Source organism: Pygocentrus nattereri, chromosome 13 (assembly GCF_015220715.1).
Source record: "Pygocentrus nattereri isolate fPygNat1 chromosome 13, fPygNat1.pri, whole genome shotgun sequence".
Classification (NCBI taxonomy): domain Eukaryota; kingdom Metazoa; phylum Chordata; class Actinopteri; order Characiformes; family Serrasalmidae; genus Pygocentrus; species Pygocentrus nattereri.
The window spans coordinates 2,186,713-2,213,685 of record NC_051223.1 but is presented as its reverse complement, the minus strand read 5'-3'; the positions used below and the strand labels follow the sequence as shown (position 1 = coordinate 2,213,685).

Sequence of the window (26,973 nt, the reverse complement as noted above, 5' to 3'; positions counted from 1 at the left end):
TCACATAGTTCTGCTTTTTTAATCTGACACTGGAAAAAATATAAAGAAAGATTTGTTGCCTCTAAAACTGTTAAATGTACATGATAAAGACTTCAAACTGCTTCTAAAATGATTCATCTTTATGATGAACATCTTATCTGAAGTTTTATAGATGAGACAAGTTAAAGCCACTTTTTTAAACTGATTTAGCTTCTCTTTTTCATAGTACTTGCAGATCTTTTAATCTTTTTTTGTGCTTTTCTGTTAAAGAGACATGGCTTTGGCTCTGACTAATGAGTGATGGAACAGCTTAAATCTGTTTGACGATCTCCTGACCAAACAACACACCCTGATTCAGAACCAGCACTGAATTTATTTTCATTAAAATGGGTTTTGTATCATAACCCTGATGTTTTGACGCTCCATTAACAACTTAAACTGAGACTAGAGGGTCTTGCAAGAAGAATTCACGAGGAATATTCATTTATGATTTAAATCAAAGTGATGTACAATGTCCATGCATCATATGCAGAAAATCAGCTTACGGCTGTTCAGAATATTGTAGGCAGCAGGCTTGTGCTCACTGACTAATGTCCTGTCAAAAAACTAAGGACCAGTCATATTTCTGCTGACGTCGTGGGAATTAATTAAATTCCTTAATAATCTTTTTTTTTTTCTTCTCTACTTTTCACACATAGCTGTCGGATATCTGTTCATTTGATGCTGATGGCATCAAATTTGTGATTATGCACCATCCTGATTTCCACCTTTGAGCGATTGATGCAGTTGACACATTGACACGTCTTTATTGAGAAGCTTGTTAGTCATTTTTTAATAACCTTCAGATGACTTTGGTTCCTTTCTCCTGTCTCGAAGAGTTTGAGATTTGTGTGGCGGTTTCTGAGGCGTCTCATTATCCAGAGATTAGGTATAAGCTGACAGAGATAAAATCCTCCGCCAGATTAATCTGGTCTCCTAAAACTATCAGAACAATCTCCAGACTGAGTTTAGAGATAAGCTTGAAGACCTTGTCCTTTTTTGCAGTATTTGAACTACTGGCTTACTGAATTGAAATATAACCCTGCAATGTTACTTAAACAGCCATAGCTGAAAATAGCACTTAAATAATGAGCGGACCCAATGCAATGAGTGAAATCACTGGAGTGTTTTTCTTTCTAGCTTTATCTTAAAGCTGTAGTCATGATTGTAAATGTGGGGACTGAATTTGTGTAGAATTCAACTGAACTGGTTCAATGTCAGACTTGCATTTTGGACATTTGACTGATTGACATGGACTAAAATGCTTTTGCTTTAATTCACACCTCTACCTTAATCACGTTTATTATATTAAAATGAATGTTTTGAAGCATAACACTACAGAAACTTTATCAAATGAACTCTTTACTGAGTGGTTCAGCACTCGGCGCTCTGTGAAGCTTTTTTTTCCACCGCACTTTGAACCGATTTGGTAGAATGTATAGATTATTTAACTAACATTATATTCACGGTGGCTGTCTCAGTCCAGCTGTTGGAGCTAAAGAAAGTGTCCAGAATCCGAATCCGAATCTACTGACCTGGCCTGGATATTAAACAGAGAGAAGAACAGACATTAATCCTCAGTGACAGAGTTCTTGTCGGTGTTGAAGTGTTTGACTGAGGCGAAGCCTCTTACTGTCCAACGTGTTTGCAGCAAAGAGGCCCGTTCCTGGACCCGCTTCCCAAAAAGGGCTGGCGCACAGGTTGCTGTAAAACGGTAGAGCGATCACGTTTTAATACATTCTCTAACTTCTTAGAAAGTCTCTGATCTCTGAGAAAGTCACAACTGCCTCGAGCCTGGGCGACATCTGGATTTGGTGCAGCGAAAATGTACCTCAGTGTAGTTGGTCAGCCAAGACATTTTTGGTGCCTGAGGTTTGCCTCTTTAGTTCTGCACAGAAGCTGTAATGCGAATGTAGCGAACACAAAGTGGAAATTTGTGGAAATTAGATTTTATCGCTGAACTATTCCAGTTTGCTGAAGGAAAAAAGAAATTCTGCATTGTAACTTAGCCTAGTCCAAACATTGTAGAGGTCTTGAAATGTAATATATTGTAAAATTGTGCCACTACTCACAATCCTTTCTGACTCATGAAGCTCTCAGTATTTTAGGCACATTTATCAGACATCTGTAAAGACGCTTCACTAACCATGTACCCATGTACCCATATAACCATGTCTCGTCTAGAAAATTCATGGAATATAAACATTTTGTTTTCCATGTCAGGAAAAGTCAGGAAAAATAATAAGTGCTAGAAAAGTCATGGGATTTCCTTGACTTGCTTTCCCCATGCAGCTCGTCATCTAATCACATTTAAATCACTGATTAGTCTAGAATGGAAAAATACAGTGAGATCCATGACTAATATCTCTGCATGTGGACGAGCATTACTAATGAATTGTGAATGCTGATGATTGTTGAATCTTGGTTAGCCAAAGGGATCAAATTATTTCAGCACATGCGTGTTGCTGACTTCAGGGAAAGGGTTTTGATGTTCAAGCACTGGAGAAGGAGACTTAACAAGCCAATTGAGAGGGAAAACACATTGATTAGCACTTGATGTGAGTGAAATGGCTGATCCATTTCAGTGTTTAACATGGTGTTACCCAGAGATGGGACCAATCGCATCCTTAATTAGTGCTGGCCAATTCAGTGTCACACTTTCAAATTTGTCGCAGGATCACAAAGTTGATGAGCTCATGTTTTTGAATTTCTTCATGCTTGTGGAGTTTTATGGTGGTCGAGAACGCTCAACAAACTGCCAATACTAAATCAATTTGTCCAACCTTCTTCTTCTTCTTCTTTCGGCTGCCCCCTTTAGGGGTCGCCACAGCGGATCATCTGCCTCCGTCTTGCCCTATCCGCTGCCTCCTCTACTTTCACACCAACCATCTCCATGTCCACCTTCACTACATCCATAAACCTTCTCTGAGGTCTACCTCTTCTCCTTCTACCCGGCAGCTCCATCTCCAACATTCTTTGCCCAATATATCCACTATTCCTCCTCAACACATGTCCAAACCATCTCAACCTGGCCTCTCTGGCTTCATCTCCAAACTGCTCCACCTTCACTGTCCCTCTGATCTGCTCATTTCTAATCTTGTCCATCCTTGTCACTCTCAGTGAAAATCTCAGCATCTTCATCTCCGCCACCTCCAGCTCAGCCTCCTGTCTTTTAGACAGAGCCACAGTCTCCAAACCAGACATCATAGCAGGAGCACTGCTGTCTTGTAAACCTTCCCTTTCACTCTTGCTGCTATCCTTATATATATATATATATGCATATATTTAGCTGTTGTCAAAACAAAACCTCAAATATGGTAACTTTACAGGAGAAAGAAAAAACACACTTTATTTTTAATGTAAGTCAATGGAACCAGACATTTTTCCAAGTCATTGCAGGACATTTCTTTTGGTCCATTCTTCATGAAAATTACACACAATGTAAAGGACAACAGTTGTTTTTAAATTATGATAAAAACTGAAAAATGATGGATATGAGGTTTTGTTCCGGCAGTCTGGTGGATTACACGCTTGCCCCACAAACAGACTCTGGTTTAAATAAGCACATCCGGGCATGAGTTGGGAACGGCACCATTATGAACCATTAAGATTATTGTCTCCTACCAATGTAAACTGTGCTGGATAAAAACATTTGTTAAAATGTGATGGTAAAACATGTTTTGAATGTTGCTGTGGCTACTTCTTTGTTTTACTTCAGTAATAAAAAAAGATGAGCAAATAAGCTTCATTAGACAGTAGCTTTTTCTTTTGGGGGATTAATTTGCAGTCAGAAGTAATAAATCGAAATATGTCATTGAAATGCACCATAGCCCAATACATAGCATATCACATATCTTTAAAACTCGCATTAGAATCATTCTGTGGCTGAAATATAGTGATAATATCATTTCACTGGGGCCTCTAGCAACTTCCACCCCCATTTAATCTGCTCTTACACAATTAATCACTCTTTAGTCGGGGCAGTCTAAAATAAAAAGGATAGGATTTTTTTTAAGCACAGAAAAAGTGAGCTGAAAGCAATAGAGAGTTTCTGATGGTACCTCATGCAAATGTTTAGCACAGAGCAGTCACATCAGGAGCATCCAACAGGGACTCGACTGGTTTTCGTCTAAAAATAATTTGATAAATAATTCACCCCCAAAAGAACATCTGAATTGCGATTATCAAAACATTAATGACAGCAGCCATCAAACGGGTGACTAGGAGTTGGGGTGGGATTAAGTGACAGAGGAGAAGACTATGGACATTTGGGTGGTGTTCATCTCAGGTCTGGTCCCTATTCTTGTTATTTTCTATGGACTTTGAACAGCTCATGCGAAGATGTGGCTCTAGGAATTATCACAAGGACAATTATTTAATAACAGTGGATTAAAATGTGACATGAATACGTTAAAGCACAAACCTAATAGAGGGCAAATGTAGTATATGTCAGTGCTGACCATGTTTTCGTCTTAAGACTAGCAATATGACCGTAGATGGCACTACATGTTTGATAGGTGCATTTTGGGAGCAGGCGTTAAACCTATAGCATCGAGGCTAGCGCCCCACTAATATAAACATTTTGTCACCACATGATCGTAACCAGCATCACTTCAATTCCTGTATATACACTAATGAGTGTTGATTATCTTGTAACTGCGGCACAATGTCTAGGATATTTTATTGTCGCTGTCCAATGAAAAAACAAGTATCTCCGAAATATGAACTTTACAGGAGAAGGCAAAAACACTCAATTCCATTGGCCCATCCTTTAGTGTTGCAGATATGTTTGGTGGCAAAGCATGAGTGATCTGACAGCTCATTTCATTTATTCATTTTCATTACATCATCATATTCATTATTCATTTACATACTTATAGGTATATAGTATAACATTGCCCAGGAAACTGGTGTAGCAGAGGCGTCCTGACTTATCCACTATGCTGTCTAACCCCACCGAATGCTTGTTTTTGCAATAATTAATACTGTTTTAGCAATTTATGAGTTCTCACCAGTGCATTTGGGTATGATTTAGAATAGCATCACATTCCTACAAATGGTTTTCATATTTATCATTTATTGTTGGAAAATCCCTTGCTGATAAACATAATATTAGCCAATTTTATCAGCATAACAGTGTATTGCTCTGGCTCTACTCTAGACCTGTGACATTTGTGGGGATATGGAATGGATCTGACCTTTGGATAGATTGCTATACTAAAATGACAACCAGTTTTTTGGGCAGTGTATCATCTACATATCAGTAATAATACAAGATATTGTTTTCTACCAGTTCACCTAATTCTTCTCGTTTTGAATTCTCAGCTCTCACTAATGTGAAGTTATGGGCCATCGACCGCCAGTGTTTCCAGACCATAATGATGAGGACAGGACTCATCAAGCATGCTGAGTACATGGAGTTCCTAAAGAGGTGGGCTTCTGCACTCAATCCACATGCTTTCCCCATATCTCATGGGTGCAATACAAATGAAGCAAGTTCATTTAGAAGCTCTCCGCATTCTGCACTTTGTTTGTGAAATTGAGGTTTAATATTAGGCAACGACCTGTTATTGTTGACGGTGGTATATCAGTGGGTTTATGTTGAATTTCACTGCTTTCACTGTGAAAACTGAAGTCATTTTAAATTGACTGCAGACCGTCTATGATTATTGGCTTTTGTTTGCACACATTCATTCTGCTCATCTGAGCCTAATTTGTTCTCCTGCACTCAGATAGCGAGTAAATCTTCATCTTGACCTCTAGTTATTTATGAATGAAGAAGAACACGGTTCAGTTTTCAGCCTGATGCGGTGGCCACTCAAGCATTAATTCTTTCTGTTATTCAGCTTGTGAGTTCTGAGTTATAAGGTTCCATCTGTGTTCACTGCCGTTAGGAGATACTGAGTATGAAAGATTTCACTTTGAAAATGGCAAAAACGTTATGTAGTACAATAAAATGTTACATCTTAAGATTTTGTGATTTTTTTTTTTTTTAGATGAAAAAAGGCCAACAATATAAATAAAAGCATAATATTTTTTAAAAAGTGTTTTTTTTTCCCATTCTCCTGTATTCTTTGATTGAAATAAAGTTGATTGTCGCTGTACACCAGTGGACGGCAATCCTAGCTGTGCACGTTTTATTAAAATGATGCTGAAAGATTTCTGGACAACTTGTGGCTTCAGCGGTCTAAACAATTCTAGGCTACTAGGCTCATTAAAATCATGCATTTTCATTGGTTTTCTGTTTATTCTGCATTTACAGCATTTACAGCACAAGTCAATGAAATCTGCCTAATACTGCAGAATGTATTTTAGCAAACTGCAAAGGGAAGAAGTTTATGGCGCCCCCCATAGGTTCATGTAAAAAGCGCCTGTGACAGCCAGAGCAGTTTCTGGAAAAGCAGGTATTAAAAAAAAAAAGCTTTCAATTTATAATGATTACAGTGCCCCCTCGTTTATCGCGGGTGTTACGTTTCAGGACCACCCGCGATAAATGAAAATTCGAAGTAGGGACGCTATATTAAGTATTTATACACTATTTTAAGGCTTTATAAACCCTCCCCCACACTTTTACGCCACATAAACCTTTCCCGTTCCCTTAATAATCATTCCCACACTGTTCTGTGCATGTATTGTACCTTTACACTTACCTACGTAGGTACATATGTACAGTAGACAAATAATCACTTTTTATTTTATGATTTATAACATTCCTTTATTGTTAGAATGAATATTTTTAATATATTTTTATACATTTTGGGATTTTTTAATGTAAAAACTCATCAAATATATATATTTTCCACAGATCGAGTTCCGCAGAAAACCCGAGAAGTAGCGGAAATCTGCGATATATATTTTCCATTAATTTTTTTGAAAACCCGCGATGCACCGAGTCCGCGAAAGGTGAACCGCGAAAGGTGAACCGCGAAAGGTGAACCGCGAAGTGGCGAGGGGACACTGTACTCTACAGATTTCATAGACAAGCAGTCAGAAATGGAGCCAGTGAGAGTTTATAAGTATAATGGTAGCAAAATGTGTCCAGGAAAGGCTTGGCACTCTTAGGGTTAACCTATGACCACGTGTTTCACCGGACAGTGTACCTTTTTTTGTTTCGTTCATGCCCGTTCTTCAGAAATGAGCCATGTACTGAAGTTTATTGAATTTGTCATCTGTATCCTTCTAAACGTTCTTTGTTCACATCCTCTTTCTTCAAGCAGCATGAACATTTTAAGAGGCTTTTTCATGCAGTGGAATTGGATCAAAACTTGTCACTAGCAGTAGAGCATTCTCCTAATTAGGTGACTTAGGCAAACACAAAGATATTTACACCAAACAATAGGTGGCCACGTGTCTACAGGTTGACTCATCAGGCTAATTATATCTTTGCTGAAATATATAGGGTGATTCAAAAAGATTCTTTCGATATCAAAATTTATTTAATTGTAAATCGTTATAGAACAATGCAACACATTGTAAATGGTTTATTCAGCATAAAGTTTATTATGCCATTTTCAAAGTGCTCAATATGACCTGCTCCTGCTGTACGAACAACATCAAAGCGACAGTCAAATTTATTCCATTGAGCTCGATTGAGCATGTCAGGTGTCGCTGTACTCACGGCTCCCATGTTGTGGAACCAACAACGAAAGCTCTGGGCTATTGGACGTTATGCCACTCGAGGCAGTGCCTTACTGTGATTTTGTCATAGGGACAAAATCCACTTTGTCATGCCAAAGATCACCCTTCCCTGTAATAAAATTGCAGTAACCCATGGCCTCTTGTGGCTTATTGCTTTAGTAATCTCCATAGAAACACATCGCCAATCGAATAGGACGGATCTGCAGCAGTCGCACATGACCGAATACTGAATGTCAAGTGCTGGTTAGCAGGGCATAACCCCCCCCCCCCCAGTATAGAGCAGTGGAGCTGTGTCCTTAGATGTGATGGAGCAGCATTCAGTACCTTTGGGATGAGTTAGTGATGAGTTGTCATCCACAACTGATCATCCAACATCTTTATCTGACCTCAGTAATGCTCTTGTGGATGAATGCAGTCAGACAGTGTTCTAACATCAAGTGTAGAGCTTTCCCAGAAGATCAGAGGCTGGTACTGCAGCGAGGTGGGAACAGACTCCCTATTAATACCTTCATTTCTCTAGCAACTTTGGATAAGCTGCCGAGTTCAAGCTTTTGGACGCACACTATATGTAGAGCCTTGGCTGCCTTACCTGTGAATGGCAGTTACTTTTGAAATAAAATGAGAAATGACACAGAACAAGTCCACCCACACATCAACCTGAGGCTGCGTTTCTAAAAGTATTCTCAATTTAGATCCTTCGACTGTTGCGTGAGGTCGAGAGACAATAGGTGGATGTTTTTCCATTTTCATTTATTTTCCAGCTTTCACTGCGATCCTAACCTACTTTTGTAACCTTCACTTCATCCCCTTTTTAATTAACAAATAAAAAGTCAAAGTCTTGCATTTGAGTTTCTATTTTTTTTAAATGGATTTAAGATTTATCCATTTGAAATGGATGCTTTGGTCTGTGTTACTTTGATGCTGGATAGAGTAATGCAGGAGCAGCCTGCCAAGAGCAACATGTTCTGTTGGATCACCTCAGTGGGCTTCAAACAACCCAAACCTGCTCTTTTGTCTTTTTTTTTTTCCCAGTGTTCCAACATTCCAAGGCCTTCCAGAAGAAATACTCAGCAAACTGGCGGACGTGCTGGAGGAGGTAGGCTCTTTCCAAAGCTCTCCATGTTCAAATAACAGAAGCAAAGTGCCATCTCTTAATAACAATAGGCAGTTATTTCCTTAAAGGAATGCTCCAGAGGCTTCTAGCCTGACCCTTGTCTTCTGCATCTGTAGCAAGTGGTCATTTTTTTACAGGCAGTTGCGACTGTGAAAGAACATGTTGGCCTGACACCCGCTGGCAATAAAGAAGCACTTGTTAAATTTGAGTCCACTCTTCACCATCAGATTCTACTGTAAAGGAGTCCTTTACTTTTCCGGTCTTTTTTTCCGGGGAAAAAATCTTAATCTACCATATGCTGCATATATATGCTGCAGAAATAGTGTAGGTTGAAAAGACGTATTCCTTTCACATAAATAAGATTAAAACCATTTATTCAGGTCTTAGATTTCCGTCTTGTTCGTCCTAATAAAATCATGAAGGGCATTTAGTCCTTTTTTAGGTTCAGTGGCCTTCCTTGCAAATGCAATTCATAAGTTATGGAAAAAAGGCTAGAATAGAACCATCTACAGTCCCATTCTGTACACCCTTGGTGCCTGGGAGGAGCAGTCATCTATGAAAAGGCTTTAAAAGATGTGCAGTGCAGTTCGTTTCCAGTCCATTAGAAACTGACTGTGAGCAATTGAACCAATTTCCCTGCCGTTCCCTGTGACAAACCACAGCGTGCCATATGCGACAGCTAGGTTTCCCTCTATGTGAAATGTGAGATGCTGATTGCCCTCATTTCATCTTTAATAATATTTTTGTATTTTCTGTGAATTTAGATAAAGTTGAGGAGGTAAGATGTGTTTTCGCAGGGGTGGCTCAGATGCACCCTGTCGAGAAAGAGACATTCTGTCAAAACCTAGACCGGTGGTGTCACTGGAGCTGGAGGGGAAGATGATCCTGAAAGCTCCAATCACGATGTTTCGGGAACAGCTTCTATTTTGGGCCTCTGAGCTAGACGTACACGCACAGCAAAATAGCTTGTGATGGGGTTGTGGGATTTCCACAAAATCCTGAACAAATTCAGGCAAAAAAAAGGCAAAAAAAATTGGAAGTACAAAACCAGCAGTATACACTCTCAGAAATAAAAGTGTGAAACTGTCACTTAAGCAGTTCCCCTCTCGTTCCTGGGGTGGTGCCCTCAAGGGTACATCTCAGTACCTTTAGTCAGGGAACATAACTGAACCATAATCCATTGAAATCATATTTTCTAAGTTGCATTAACTTCACACCCCCCGTCTCGTCTCCAGGCTTTTTATTTTATTGTTCTGTTTTAAAACATTAGATTATTACTTTTCACCTGGGAAAAAAAACTCATTTAAGGTGCACAACTGGACCTTAAGACCACTTTTGTACCTTTGAGGGAACATTTACGTTGTTTGTATCTTGATGAACCAAAGTTCTTGCTCCCGAGTGCCGCAACCGTCTTAGCGTTGGCCCTATCATCAGGAGGCCGGCCGCGAGTTCAATCCATGGTGATGCTGCAGCCATCCGCAGCCGGGAGTGTGTGTGTGTGTGTGTGTGTGTGTGTGTGTGTGTGTGTGTGTGTGTGTGTGTGTGAGAATTTCTCTGGGGATATCAACTTTCTTCAAACCTTACTTAAATGTTGGATTCAGTGTGAGATTAAGCAAATGAACCACTAGCTGAAGTACTAATAACCCTAACTAATAACCTCATCTTTGCCATATACAGTATATAGTGATTTTCTGTCTGTTACTGTATACAGTTACCATTCAATACGTAGTTTGGCTAAACAATCCTTCATTACTGTCCAGCTTTATCCATGTAAACAAATTGTTTAGCAACTTTTTCCAAACCATAAGCCTGTTAGAAGAGAAACAAACCTACATTATACTTTTTTACATTTAAAGTTACTTGCAGTTTCTGGTCTTTTTCTGTCATGGCAGTGTAGACGAAGCCTTGCCAAACTGTTTCCCACTTGAAATGTTCTTTGTTATTTCTCCTTACATGCCAACATAGCAGTAATAACGATTTAAAGAATGCTTGAAGTTTTTTTTTCTGAGCTGTAGCAGGAGCACAGCCCCACATCCTTACCCATCAGGCTGAAGGCTGAAGGCTGAAATCCCTTCATGGAAGATTAAACGTCAGAGCACTAATCCAACCCTAACGTAACACACCTGATCCAGGTAATCAATAGTTTTGTGAAGACGCTGATGAGCTGGATCAGGTACAGAATTAAACTCTGCGGGAAAGGATCCCTCCAGGGTTCTAGTCCAGGGCCCTCATTGGTTTATTTTACTGATGTGCTTACATAATGAGGTTATTGAAGTGACAATGTAAAACATGGCAATAGCCTGAATGGCAGTATTGACAAAATTCTTATTGCTGCAGCAAGAATTTTTATAATGTATATGCTGTTGTCATATATATATATATATATATATATATATATATATATATATATATATATATATATATATATATATATATATATATAGCGTTACCACAACACACTGCCAGCCACTGAAAAATACAGCAAAAATCTGTTATTTTAGTCTCGTATTTTTCAGGTGTGATGATTATAAAACAGTTATTAATGGACATGACCTGAAGCAGTTTTGTGAGAATAATCATGCTTTTGCACACCACTCTTTTATACCTTAAACATTTGTGTCTTATTTTCCAAAAGGACTTTTTTAAGGGTCTTTTGAAAACGTTTAAACAGTGTGAAAGGAGCAAAAAAACACTAAAGGCCCAAATGACTTTCCCTGACAAAGCAAAGTTAAATGAACTCATTTCCGTGTAGTCGGCAACACCATAACCATACCTGATATTAATGAGTGCAGAGAAACAGCCCAGTTATCAGTCACGTCAGACACGCCTCTGGCAAAACAGCGCTGTCCACCCGCATGACGCCGGCTGACGAGGAGTTCTACAGAAAAATCACAGGAATTGCAGGTTCAGAAACCTCCGTCATGGAGAATGTTTTTTCCGTTTTTTTTTGCCAAAGTTCAGTTTTCAGTGATCTGAAATGCTTTTTCTGTGCACAGCAGGTCAAAATACAGAGAAAGGGCTGTTTTCAAAACAGGCACAGCATCGTTCAGCCGTGCAGTTAAGACGGATGATTTCAAAGAACAGCTCTTCCTTTCATCTAAGGCCATTTATTTTTCTCTTTACTAGTTTCATGTGGAGGTCGTGCTGCCGGGTTTGTAATTTTGACTTTTTGGCTCATGTACAAGGTGCATTCTAATGTAAGATCAGATAGGAGCTCCAAGCATTTTCAAATCACCTAATCAATAACAATTTATTGCCAAATGTATTTTTTTTAGTATATGAGTTATTTAATTGACCTGTTGTTGCAGTGCTGGTCCAAATAGCAGCTCTTTTAATGCTGAGAGCATTGAACTAGGGGGCAGTGGGCAGCCCTATCCACGGCGCCCGGGGAGCAGTTGGGGGTTAGGTGTCTTGCTCAAGGACACCTCAGTCAAGGACTGTTGGCACTGGGGATCAAACCGGCAACCTTCTGGTTACAGGGCCAGTTCCCTGACCTCCAGCCCACGACTGCCCCCTTACTTTTAATGTAAGTCCATGGAAACAGTCATACTGAGCCATTTCTTTTGGTCCATTCTTCATGAAATGTACACACAATGTTGAGGACAACAGGCATTTTTAAATTATGTCAAAAACTGAGAAATGACAAGGATGGAAATGGGAGGTTTCCTTCTGACAGCAGTGACACGTTGTTCGCAGGTGTTTTTGGGTGAGACCATAAGTATAAGTGTTAGTATTGAGTGACATGTTGTTCAGAAGGAATCCTCCTCTGCAAGAACAGGTTTGCGATGAGGACGCCTCCACCTTCACAATTATTCTTGGGCGCAGGCTCAAGTATCCACACCGGAAGTGAAAATGCCCTTAGCTGACTCTGCCGCTCAGGAGCTCTCGTAGTTGAGACTAATTGATTATTCCTTTTTTATTAAACTAATAGCCACAGACAGCCACCTGCCAACTCGGGGGGAGTGACTGGTATTTACAGTGTTGCACGCAGAGCGAGACCAAAGAAAGGGGTTTTAAAAACAGCTTTTATTTTCCATTTCTTCAGAACATGTCGCTAAGGTCCAGGTGATTCATTTACATAAGGAGCCTCCCCTAAACAAAAGTCCAAGAGAAGTGTATTAATGATGCTTGTGAGCGTGCACCACTTTCCTTCTTTGTGTTTGCTTTGTTAGGTTTCCTTCAGGAATTAGTCTGTTTGGAAGATGGAAGTATGAATGACAGCCCTGAGGGATTAATATTAATTATGATGCGATCACTTGGATTAACTGCCCTGCATTGTTTTTTGCATTTTGAGGAGGGAATCCACAGTTAATAGCTTACCTTGTGTACATAAATGGGAAGATTTTATTATCATCATAAATCCAATATTGGATTGATTCATACACAGGCCTTAATATGAATATTTATTTACATTTTGAACATTTATTTGAATATTTATTGATTTTATTTTTAATTCCATCTTAGAAGCAACTTTGAAACCTTTATCTTTTTTGACTGGAAGTGTATCAACACACACTTTGCTAAACTAATAAGAGCATATACACACTCTGCTATAGTCTACTAAACATAATATTTACATAAAATAATGTAAAAGGGAAATTCCACTGTTCTTTCAAAGTTTCTGTATAATCTAATGTTTAAGATGTAGACAAAGTCACACAGAGTGGTTTGATGTGAAGTGCTCTGTTCTAGAGAAAGCTCAGAATTGTTGATGGTGGTGGTGATAGGAACCAGATGTCCAAAGTCCCAAATGCCTAAAATAGTCAGTTCATAGAAATGTATTACAGAAAATGGTTGCGAATATATTGGCTGATAATAGTAGTGATAATAAGAAGAAATATGGTTGTTGTTATTATTATTGACAAGTTTCATTAATATATCACCTTTCTCAAACTCAAGGGTGCTTAATAATAAAGTGTTAAAAGGTTTTGGCTTATTCATGGAAATCAGGTATATAAAAGGCATTGTAAGGCAAAATTGTTTGAATTTTTTCCAGATTTACCACAATTTTAACACTTTGACTTGTTAAAGTTCACTGGTGGTTTTGGATAGTAAATAAAATGCTTATATTCGTCGACATAACAACTCAGATTTCTTTACAGTAGTGGTGGTAAGTTTCTCTGCAGTGAACCATTTCACATCCCACCTCTTTGACTTTGTTCAAGTCAAGTGGTACTTTTTTAATCCCACAAACGGGGAAATTCCACCTCCGCATTTAACCCATCCGTGAAGTGAAACACCACATACACACTAGTGAACACACACACACAAGGGGGCAGTGAGCACACTTGCCCAGAGCGGTGGGCAGCCCTATCCACAGCGCCCGGGGAGCAGTTGGGGGTTAGGTGTCTTGCTCAAGGACACCTCGGTCATGGGCTGTCGGCTCTGGGGATCGAACCGGCGACCTCCTGGTTATAGGGCCAGTTTCCTGACCTCCAGCCCACGACTGCCCCATTTACATCTCGACAGTTGCAGAAACCAAAGCAGAAATGTAAAATAAATGAATCAAATTAATATTTAATATCTACAATTATCATCACGTGTTGTATCAATGCCATGGCTACTTTAAATGAACCAATAATCTATCTTTAACCTGTTTGACCATCAGTGTATATCATAGACGGTTTATAGTGCAAACCTGCACTTAAAATACAGTACGATTTAAATGACCAGTTACTGGTATCAGCACTAGCCACAGCACTGGCCTTGTCTCGCTTCTCAGTTACAGCCCAGAAATTCTGTTTTTGTGGTCCTCTAGTTCTTTTACTTTGTTTCTGTTTTGGGTTGTTTTCCTCTCATTAACCCTGCGGTGGAAACAACATTGTCAGTAGAGCGTCGCATAGCACTTTATAAAGTGCCGCTTAATGAGGCAGCAGAACTTTCGCTCGGATTAACGACCTTTCTTGAAAAAAAGCCTCTTCAAAGCAATGTAAAAAAGATGAAAAGGTTTTCTGTTAGACCTTGAAATGCATTACAGAGTCAAGGGGATATAACGTGTGCTGTCACCTGCAATTGGACAGGCACTGAATCAGTTCTAGCCTCCATACTTAATTCCCCCTACCCCACCCCACCCCCCCCACCCCCCCCCCCCGACAGTGTGCACTCAAGACTCCTCTAATTCAAATTCCTCCACTAAACATGAAAAATGAAATACAAAAAAACAATAATCTATTGAAAGGAGAGAAAGCTAGAAAATGAGAATGGCCTAGGAAATAATTTAGATGGCTTATGATTAATGAGGTTTTTCGGTACTGGTGCTGCGTGAGTCACCTGGAGTCTAGCGTCTCCTACACTTCTGAGCTGATGTGGGTTGGCTGTCTGTCTACCCATCATACTCTCTTGTTGTTGCTGTCATTCAGTTCTGAATATTTCTGCAGGTCTTGACAAGGAACTGACTTGGCAATGATTTGCTTTGCTTAGACAATAATTCAGTTGTGAAATCTCAAATTGTACCATAATCCGATTCAAATGATTAAAAAAAAAATACACTAACTATATAAATGTTACTCGAGGAACTAGTTCCACAGTAGTGTAATATAGAAAGTAGAAAATAGAGTTTTATTTATATCTACACTCCTGTGCAAAGGTCAGAGACCACCCTTTAATTAATTTCGAGTAAAAATGATTATTAAGTGCATGTTATTGTATTATTTTTGGGAGACTTGTTTTCAGTTTTCCAACGAAATCTGCAGGGGTATTTTGCCACACCTCCAAAGTTCAGTCTCCAAAGTTGTTTATATTTTCTGCTGCTTACAATCCAAGTAATCCTAAACACATTCAGTTGTGTTGGGCTCTGGGCTCTGAGGTGGCTAATCCATTGTATCTGTGGCTTCAAAGTCAGCATCTTGAGAAGCTGTGGTGTAAAATCTTTTTAAAAAATACATAATCATGACATACATTAGATTGCCAAAAGTATTTTCTCATCTGCCTTCACACGCATATGAAATTGAGTGACATCTCATTCTTAATTCATAGGGTTTAATATGATGTCGGCCCGCCCTTTGCACCTATAACAGCTTCAACTTTTCTGGGGAAGCTTTCCACAAGATTTATGAATTTTTGACCGTTCTTCCAGAAGCACATTTGTGAGGTCAGACACTGATGTTGGTGGAGAAGTCTTGGCTCGCACTCTCTGCTCTAATTCTTCGGGTTGAGGTCAGGACTCTGTGCAGGCCAGTCAAGTTCTACCACACCAAACTGGCTCATCCATGTCTTTATGGACCTGCTTTGTGCACTGGTGCGCAGTCATGTTGGAACAGGAAGGGGCCGTCCCCAAACTTCCCACAAAGTTGGGAGCATGAAATTGTCCAAAATCTCTTGGTGCTGAAGCTTTAAGAGCTCCTTTCACTGGAACTAAGGGGCCGAGCCCAACTCCTGAAAAACAACCCCACACCATGATCCCCCCTCCACCAAACTTTACACTCGGCACAATGCAGTCAGACAAGTACCGTCTCCTGGCAACCGCCAAACCCAGACTCGTCCATTGGATTGCCAGACGGAGAAGCGTGATTGGTCACTCCAGACAACACGTCTCCACTGCTCTAGAGTCCAGTGGCGGCGCTTTACTCCACTGCATTCCACGCTTTGCATTGCACTTGGTGATGTAAGGCTTGGCTGCAGCTGCTCGGCCATGGAAACTCATTCCATGAAGCTCTCTACGCTGTTCTTGAGCTGATCTGAAGGCCACATGAAGTTTGGAGGTCTGTAGTGATTGACTCTGCAGAAAGTCGGTGACCTCTGCGCACTATGCCCCTCAGCATCCGCTGACCGCTCTGTCATTTTACGTGGCCGACCACTTCGTGGCTGAGTTGCTGTCGTTCCCAATCGCTTCCACTTTGTTATAATCCCACTGACAGTTGACTGTGGAATATTTAGTAGTGAGGAAATTTCACGACTGGACTTGCTGCACAGGTGGCGTCCGATCACGGCACCACGCTGGAATTCACTGAGCTCCTGAGAGCGACCCATTCTTTCACTAATAGGTGACTGGTTGTTTGATTTTATACACCTGTGGCCATGGAAGTGATTGGAAAATCTGAATCGAATGAGTTGGATAGGTGAGTGTATACTTTTGCAAATACAGTGTGTGTGTGTATATATATATATATATATCATCATCATCATCGTTAACCGCTAGTCCAGACAGGGTTGTGGTAGCAGAGAGCAGACAATCCCAGATGACCCTGTCCCCTGCAACTTCCTCCAGCTCATTCCCGGGGACCCCAAGCCATCTTGGAGATATAATCTCTCCAGCGGGTTCTAGGATGACCCCAGGGTCTTGTCCCGGTAGGCCGTGCCTGGTGCACCCCCACCGTCCAGGGGACATCCGGATCAGTTGTGTCCAGGGGCACCCGGATCAGATGCCTGAACCACCTCAGCTTGCTCCTCTCAGTGCGGAGAAGTAGCGGCTCTACTCCGAGCTCCTCCCTGATGACCGAGCTCCTCACCCTATTGAACAGAGTGTAGCCCACCACCCTGCAAAGAAAGCTCATTTCAGCCGCTTGTATTCGCGATCTTGTTCTTTCGGTCATTACTCATGACCATACGTGAGGGTCGGGATGTAGACCGACCGGTAAACAGAGAGCTTCGCCTTTTCAGGGCCTTGTCATGGCAGAAGGGCTTGTGTGGTCTAGGGATCTTCAGAGCTAAGTTGTCGGGAGCAATATGCTCCTGGTATGCGCTCCCAGGGCGAACAGGTCTGGAGTGAAGATTCAGACTATCGCGATCCAAAAGCCCTCCATGCACAACAGACACAGAAAATCGTGTTCCCTACCTGGGACAGCATCACCAGGACCTACCCCTGGAGCCAGGTCTGGGGGTAGCGTTCCTCGGCGAGCACCTAATGGCCAGGCAGCCCACATAACCCGGCCGGGCTCAGCCCGAAGAGGCAACATGGGGAGACCATGTCGGGGAGTGGTGCAGTGCCATATATATATATATATATATATATTCCATGTTACAGTATGAGTATCAATATTTCATAATGTGTTTCTGAAGGCCTACCATGATGTGTTATACTATGTTATACTGAACTTAAATTGTAATATTGGGTGTTGATTTATGGTATTGATTATTCAGCCTATAGAGCTTATTTAAGTATCAGAAAAAAGAGGCATTTTTCATCTCCTGTTGCTTGAATTCCTCTGAGAATTTAGGCTTGTAAATGAGTAAATAAAGAGTAAATCCCTGAAATAGAGAATAAAACAACAATAATTTTGGTCAGTCCATCCGCTAAAGTCTGAAAGCTTCATTTTAGAGAGAAAAGAAGCTCTTAGCTAATGGCAGTAATGGAAATAGAACCTGATATATTCTATTTAATTAATTCCTAATGGACTTTTTAAAATAAGAAATGGTTTGTTTGCGTCTGATTGCTTTGTCTATGCTAGTCTGTTTGAAGTCTTTGCAGTGTGTTTGAAGTATGTTTCATTGGAAGTTGGAGATAAATTAGAATAGCAGCTGGTTCAGGTGCACCCACATGCGTTTCTAGGAATAGACTGCTGTCAGGCTCTGTCAAAAGCAATAGGCAGACTCAAAGCGTTAAGCCCTTGTGAAATGACAGAATGTGACCACTTTCACTGGCCTAGTCAGATGCTCGACATTTCATTCGCCTCACGTCATATTTTTCATCACTTGTTCTATGCTGCTTTAAATGAAGCCTTTATTCCAATGCCTGCCTTTGTAGTATTGTCTCCAAGTACTGCTCTTAAGAACCACTGTAAAGCAATTATGCAATGCGAATGAGTCATTCTTCAGAATCAGTGGTCATTCTACCAAAATAATGACCAGTCATTGACAGAACTGGCGGCACAGTACAGTGTGTAGCACTTTAGATAATTGAAATGTGACTGCTGCTCAAAGAACTCAATGATCTGGAGAGCACTTGAAGGTAAAGCCTGAGATGATGCTGGAATTATGATATACAGCCCCATTTCCAAAAAAGTTGGGATACCATCCATCCATCCATCCATCCATCCATCCATCCATTTTCTAAGCCGCTTCTCCGTCAGGGTCACGGGGGGATGCTGGAGCCTATCCCAGCAGTCTTCGGGCGGAAGGCAGGATACACCCTGGACAGGTCGCCAGTCCATCATAGGGCAGACAGACAGACAGACACAGACAGTCACTCACACCCAGGGGCAATTCAGCATGTCCAATTGGCCTGGCTGCATGTCTTTTGGACTGTGGGAGGAAACCGGAGAACCCGGAAGAACCCCACGCAGACACTGGGAGAACATGCAAACTCCACACAGAGAGGACCCTGGCCGCCCGGCCGGGGAAACGAACCCAGACCCTCCTCGCTGTGAGGCGACAGCGCTACCCACCACGCCACCGTGCCGCCCCCTTGGGATACCATGCAGAATGTTAATAAAAATAGAATAGAGTGATATGCAAATTATGTAAACCATATTTTAAGACCACCGGATACTTTTCCACTCCACCTCAGTCCATTTTAAATGAGCTCGGGCCCAGAGAAGGTGGCAGCGTTTCTGGATCCTGTTTATATTTGGTTTCTTCTTTGTGTTTTAGAGTTTAACAGCATTTGTGGATGCAGTGATGAACTGTATGCAGAGCCCATGCAGTGATTTCCACTACAGAATCATGTCTGTTTTTAATGCAGTGCCACCTGAGGGCTCAAAGATCACGGCCAGCAGAGTTTTTTGAGATTTCTCCAGATTCTCTGAATCTCTTAATGTTATTATGTACTAGGGGTGCAGGGAAAAATCGATTCTTAGATGCATCGCGATGCGGACATGAATGATTCTGAATCGATTCACAAAAGTCAAAATTCGATTTTCTAAATTTTAATTTAGAACGTAATGTTAACGGAATGCAAAGAGTGGAACTTGGAAGTGGGTTAGTGCAGCGCCCGGACAGTCTGGGGGGGCACATAAGAAAAACACACATAGATGAGTGAAAAATCTGACCAGCTCCCTCTGCATTAAAGCCAGGTTAGATCAGGAGTCACAACACAAATGTTCAGAAGAGCCGTTTTGTCCTTTCAACAAAACTCAAACCACCTTGGTAGCCACAACATTTAATGCCCAGTATGTCTCAGTGTGTGCTGATGTCCTAGTATAGGCTAGAAAATATAAACGAAAACTCACTTGGACTGCTCTGTTTTAAGGTTTAGCTCAGCTACAGCTGCTTTCCTCCGGTCTCCGCCAGAAAACTTCCTCAGAAGTAGAGCAGCTTGTTGTAAAATGTCCCTCATCGTTCGGCTGTTTTACGAGGCTGAAGTCGCTTCTTATTCTCCAGCTTCTTGTTAGAATTTTTCCATTCCTCCTTAAATTCTGACTGAGGCGCTGAATGTAAATGCAACACATTTCATTACAAATACTTTAAAAGTACCAGATCTTGACACAGTGAGAAAAAAAGAGATCCTGTACAGAAAAAAAAGATCCATCAAGATGCATCAATAATCATCTTACAATCGCATCGCGGCCCTAGAATCGTAATCGAATCGAATCGTGAGGTGCCAAGAGATTCCCACCCAGATTATGTAGCGTAGATGCTGAGAAACAAAAGTTCTTTGCTGTTTTATGTTGAGAAACATTATTCTTGAATTGTTTCGCTATTTGATTGAGCAGTCCTTCACAGAATGTTGAACCCCTCTTCATCTTTACTTCTGAAAGACTGGGACGCTTTTTTGTACCCAATCATGTTACTGACCTGTTGCCAATCAACCACCACCCACGTGTTTGTTGCCTCTTTCCCAGATTTTTTGGACGTGTTGTTGGCATCCAAATAGACATATATTTAAAAAAAAACAATAAAATTTCTAGTCTCAACATTTGATTTGTTGCCTTTGTACTATTTCAAATGAAGTATAGGCTTTAAATGATTTGCTCATCATTGCGTTTTTTGTTTTTAGTTACGTTTTGTCACTTGTCAGAATCCCAACTTTTTTGGAAATGGGCTTGTAAAAATAAAAATGAAGGCATAACCCAAGTACATTCTGCGCTGGACACTGACTCGACCCACAGCACCAAGTTTTGAATCCAAACTTGAATGTTGCCCAATAAAAATCTGTCCCAAATCAACTGAAGCCAGAAAAAACATCAGAAGAGATTCAGTCCTCACAGCCTAGTGTACTGTTTTCAAGCTGGCCGCATGGAGTTCAGGAGACCTCGTTGCCAATATGTGAGCCTAGTGTCCCATTATTAAACATAATAAATTGAAGAAGAGATTAAATCTAAAGCAGGGGTAAATTCAGGCCAGAAACCATTTAAAGTGAGTGATGGCTTTGAGAAACCTTGACGTGAAACCTAATCAAAGCCCACTAAATATTTGAGAAATGAGAAATAATGTAATAAATCAGATTCTGTCAGGTTCAGCCAAATATTTCAAGCTGTAGGGAAAAAAGCCTCCGGTAATCCCACTTAAATGTAAATCTGCATATTTCTTGTGTGGAGTTTTAGTCAGTTTTCAATTATCAGATGATTTATTTAAAAAACTAATGAAATAAAGGACTTAAAGTAGCAACTTATCTTAGCCCATCTGTGCCAGCTGACTGTTTTAAGGAAAAATGACTTTTTTATTTTATTTTATTATGACATTCTGCAATGAGATAAAAAGATGTTTATCTTTTGTCTGTTTTAGTTTTGGAATGTAAACCATTTCAGGAACTTGTCAGTGGTATCAAAATGGACAAATATTTATAACCAGCAGCGTTGTGCATTACTACTGGATCGGCTTCTGATGAACTTTAACTACAGCAATTTTCAATTAGTTATGTAGCTAGATCATTCTGACTGAGGAAGCTTTGCTTCGACCAAAATTCACAACTTTTCCACCACGTTTCACCATGAAACAGCACCACGTCACCACAGCGGACCAGTCGATATTGAAGATACGTTTTATGATGTTCTTGAACACCCAAAGCTGCACAACACTTGGCACAAAGATCGACATGAATTGAAGGTGAAAAGAAGTTCATTTATTGCTTGTGTTGGTCTTTTGTGTTCTCCTGTGTCCTACTTGTCAATCAAATGCATTAACTTGTCCCCTTAAGAAGCACGTCCTGCTTCTTTTTAAGCATGAGATGCAGCACAAAGGCATTGTCTGAATGACGCCTAAGGAGCTCAAGGGGATGCTGTCAGACTCCCTGACTTGTGTGGTGTAAAGATTTCTAGTAGTTCATTTCAAGTATTCCACAAAACCCATGCAGAGAAGAAAATTACACTAAATTACTTCGTCATTATTCATAAATTAAGCAAAATGGATAGTTATTTATTGAGCTTTGCCAAAGACAGCATCTCCAAGGACACTGGAGAGAACCAAAGTTAGAAATACTCTCTGTGCCAGTCTGAATTTTAGCATTTCACAATATGTCAGACTTGCAAATTGAGGCATTATAATTGGAGATTTTTAGTAGTTCTCAGAGTGACCACTGGTATGTTTTGTTTTGAGGTATTTCCAATGTCTTTGTCTTGGTTGGTTAATTACCCACCATGAAAATATCATGCAGATGGTCTATCTTGCAGTTAGATACATCCTGGCTAGTTTATTTGCTTTTCATTGGGTTTCATATGACTTTTGGGTTGCCACTGATTTTATAACCCTTCTGGATTCTTAACGGCTTTTGCCCAAACTGTGTTGTGTTTGGTCTCTTAGTGCACAGAAATATCAGCATGCCGGAGAGAATCCGGACAGCTGTTCAAGGGCATTTAACCTAGCTTTAGTCCCTGTTTCCAAGATTTTTACTGCCTGACATAAACATGCACCTTCTGAAAGTAAAGTTGTGAGCCCAAGCAGTTAAATACCCCAGCCTAGGCGTTGGGGTCAGCTGGTATAAACACATATGTTCACGTCCTAGTGTGCTTACCACCCTCTGTCAAGTAAGTCAGACTCCTAAAGAAGGGCGAAGAGAAGAGCGTTTCACTGCAGAGCAAAGCCAAGAAGTTTAGTCCTCATCCCAAACATATGGGACTGAGTGTACTAGTGGGCGGGCATTCCCACACTGTTGCTGGCCTGCTCAGAGCGGAGCAAGTCTGAAGGTCAGCGTTTTCCATCTGATGTGTGAGGCGCAATTGTGCCGAGTGAGGAAGGGAGGGGAGATGGGCAGAGATATTTGAGAAGAGAGAGTATTTGCTTCGTCCAAAATTCCAGCAGTTTGCTGACTCTTGGAGGCTTTTTCCATCAAAAAGCTCATTTTCAACATATTTCTTATATGCATTTAAAATTCACTGAAATCCAAAAACAGTTAAAATCATTCATTTTACGTGACTGTTTTCCAACCTCTCATCCTCTCTTTTATGTAATGTTTGTAATGGTAGCTTTAAAAATGACCTCAGTTCAAAAGCAGTCTGGGCTGAAATGTGGAACAAACTTAAGAGACGTCAGAAAAAAAAAACGTCCTCAGCTTGTTTACACTTAAACGTTCCTTAACCTGTTCAACTCCTTGAGATCACCGGTGGTTCCAAAACGCACTTCGTCATATTCTTCATAACTTTCATGTTTCTTAAGCTACAGTACATTCAAAAGTTGGGTGTCATGTGAGAGCTGTAACTGTTTTCTTAACAGTCAAATAGATGGGTGATGTAATTTTAAACCCTTATAATAAAACAAGCTGAAGTCACAATTTTGTGTTCTACTGAAAGTCAAATCAATCAATCAATCAATCAATCAGCCTTTATTTAGTCTCGGAGAACGTTGAGCATGCCCCTCATTTACAACGTTGTCGACCCGTTTTTCCACAAATCTGGGCTACAAACTATAAACAGACGGCGTCTCTTCAGTGATCTGCTCTGTAAAAATAATTTTTATAAGAGCGTCTGAGATTTTTGGCTTTCAGTAGTAAATCGTAAGCATATATCAATATGTGTGATCGTAAAACACATTTTCTGATCATTTCAGGGGAGCTTATAAATAAATAAATAAAAGTTTACATTTATCTCATGCAGTTACTGAATTACTTGCCTTACGATTTGGTCGTGTAAATTCAGATGGACAAACCAAAATATATCCTGGTCAGTAACTGGTAGCACATTTCCTCCTTCAGACAAATAACTAAATTATTTATAATTTATATAATATAAGTATTTGAGCACTAGTTTGGAAATATCAGGAAACATTCAAAGCCTATGAAATGGAGTTTTTATATATTGAATTGTAATTTTGACACTATAAGTAAACTTAGTTCAGGTCCATTATACTGGCAAGCCACAGGTAAGCACTAATATGATGTGATATGCAACCAGTGCAAACCACGCCAAGTTAAGCCTCTTTGTTTGGGTAGCGAAGGCAGGGTTGTTAGTTACATTTCAAAGGAAGATGAAATGTATCTACTTCATTGCATCTGAAGGAGTCAGCTTTGTTTTCATTCCAGTGGACTTAAAGGTATAGTTAGTCTTTTTTGGGTTAGTCGTGGCCTAACATGGACACCAGACCGTTGAGGCCTAGCTGAGGAGCCACATAGATGTCATCTAAAGCTGCAACTCGGTTAACAGCTTTAGATGACATCATGATCTCCTGGCTTTGTCTGCACAACCTGTAGACCAGCTGGTACCGAATGACTATAATATTTTCCAAATTCCAACAGTGTCTGACAGTTTAAAGAAGCTAAAGTTGGCTTCTTATTCCCCATTCCACCCTAAATGGTGCAGCAGTTGAAGTGAAGCACCAATATGTAACTGCTGTACCATTTAATAAACACAAAATTCAAAGAAGAAGCTGCCAAAGAAAAACCCAACTTCAGCTTTGTAGAAAGTCAGATATGATTCAACAATTAGCACTGGTTACATTTACATTTACAGCATTTAGCAGACGCTCTTATCCAGAGCGACTTACAAGAAGAGCTCAGTCTGTCTAGAGAAAGTATCTTCACTAGTCACCAACAGGTTAGAGAGAGAAAGACGGTCCTGAGCTCAGATACTGATAGAAACACAGTCACTGTAGATACAGAGAGAGAAGGAGCAGAGCTGAACACAGAACTCTGTGCCCTGCAATACAGTAAACTACAATACAGTAAACTACAATACAATAAACTACAATACAGTAAACTACAATACAGTAAACTACAATACAGTAAACTACAACACACAGCGCATTCCACAATAAACTATAACACACAGCGCATTCCACAATAAACTACAACACACAGCGCATTCAACAATAAACTACAATACACAGCGCATTCAACAATAAACTACAACACGCAGCGCATTCAACAATAAACTACAATACACAGCGCATTCAACAATAAACTACAACACGCAGCGCATTCAACAATAAACTACAACACGCAGCGCATTCCACAATAAACTACAACACGCAGCGTATTCAACAATAAACTACAACACACAGCGCATTCCACAATAAACTACAACACACAGCGCATTTAACAATAAACTACAATACACAGCGCATTCAACAATAAACTACAACACACAGCGCATTCAACAATAAACTACAACACACAGCGCATTCAACAATAAACTACAATACACAGCGTATTCAACAATAAACTACAATACACAGCGCATTCCACAATAAACTACAATACACAGCGCATTCCACAATAAACTACAATACACAGCGTATTCCACAATAAACTACAATACACAGCGTATTCAACAATAAACTACAACACACAGCGCATTCAACAATAAACTACAACACACAGCGTATTCAACAATAAACTACAATACACAGCGCATTCAACAATAAACTACAATACGCAGCGCATTCCACAATAAACTACAATACGCAGCGCATTCCACAATAAACTACAACACGCAGCGCATTCAACAATAAACTACAATACGCAGCGCATTCAACAATAAACTACAATACGCAGCGCATTCAACAATAAACTACAACACGCAGCGCATTCAACAATAAACTACAACACACAGCGCATTCCACAATAAACTACAACACGCAGCGCATTCAACAATAAACTACAATACGCAGCGCATTCCACAATAAACTACAATACGCAGCGCATTCCACAATAAACTACAATACACAGCGCATTCCACAATAAACTACAACACACAGCGCATTCAACAATAAACTACAACACACAGCGCATTCCACAATAAACTACAACACGCAGCGCATTCAACAATAAACTACAATACGCAGCGCATTCAACAATAAACTACAACACGCAGCGCATTCAACAATAAACTACAACACGCAGCGCATTCAACAATAAACTACAATACGCAGCGTATTCAACAATAAACTACAATACACAACGCATTCAACAATAAACTACAATACACAGCGCATTCCACAATAAACTACAATACACAGCGCATTCCACAATAAACTACAATACACAGCGCATTCCACAATAAACTACAATACACAGCGCATTCCACAATAAACTACAATACACAGCGCATTCCACAATAAACTACAATACACAGCGCATTCCACAATAAACTACAATACACAGCGCATTCCACAATAAACTACAACACACAGCGCATTCAACAATAAACTACAATACACAGCGCATTCCACAATAAACTACAATACACAGCGCATTCAACAATAAACTACAACACACAGCGCATTCAACAATAAACTACAATACACAGCGTATTCAACAATAAACTACAATACACAGCGCATTCAACAATAAACTACAATACACAGCGCATTCAACAATAAACTACAACATGCAGCGCATTCAACAATAAACTACAATACGCAGCGCAATACAATAAAATATAATATATAAGTGCAGCACAATATATTGCAAACAATACTTAATTCAGTGCTGATTTAAGAGCTGTGTAAAGAGACGGTCTTCAGTCTGCGTTTGAAGTCAGCCACCTGGGCTCCAGTACAGAGAACATCTCGACGCTTGTCCTCCATGCGCCTTGAAGGATGGCGGGTCAAGCCAAGCTTGAAGGACTCGTGGTCCAGTTTGAGATTTCACCATTGCCATCAAGTCGGTAGGAGCTGGTCCATTTCTGGCTTTGTAGGCAGCGTTAGGGTTTTAAATCTGATGAGCGCAGCTACAGGAAGCCAGTGAAGGGAGCGCAGCAGTGGGGTGACGTGGCTGAACTTGGGCAGATTGAAGACGAGCCGTGCTGCCACTGTTCTTGTCAGAAAGCAATATTGGCATAGATTTATCTATGTTAATTATTCTTCTTATTAAAAAGTGAAGGAATGTTCCACATACAACTGAACCACCAGCAATTTTAATTATACTCTATTATAAATTTTTGACTTCTGCCACTGCA

General features: G+C 40.3%; 1 protein-coding gene across 2 annotated transcripts in view; it reads left to right on the top strand.

The window, feature by feature from the left end:
• Positions 1-26,973, top strand: part of prkg1b (protein kinase cGMP-dependent 1b) — a 171,321-nt gene that overhangs the window by 88,021 nt on the left and 56,327 nt on the right. For both annotated transcript variants that reach the window (XM_037544381.1, XM_017723801.2), the window contains exons 4-5: positions 5,344-5,449; positions 8,689-8,752. In XM_037544381.1, coding sequence (XP_037400278.1) covers positions 5,344-5,449; positions 8,689-8,752 — 170 coding nt within the window. The remainder of the gene's footprint in view (positions 1-5,343; positions 5,450-8,688; positions 8,753-26,973) is intronic.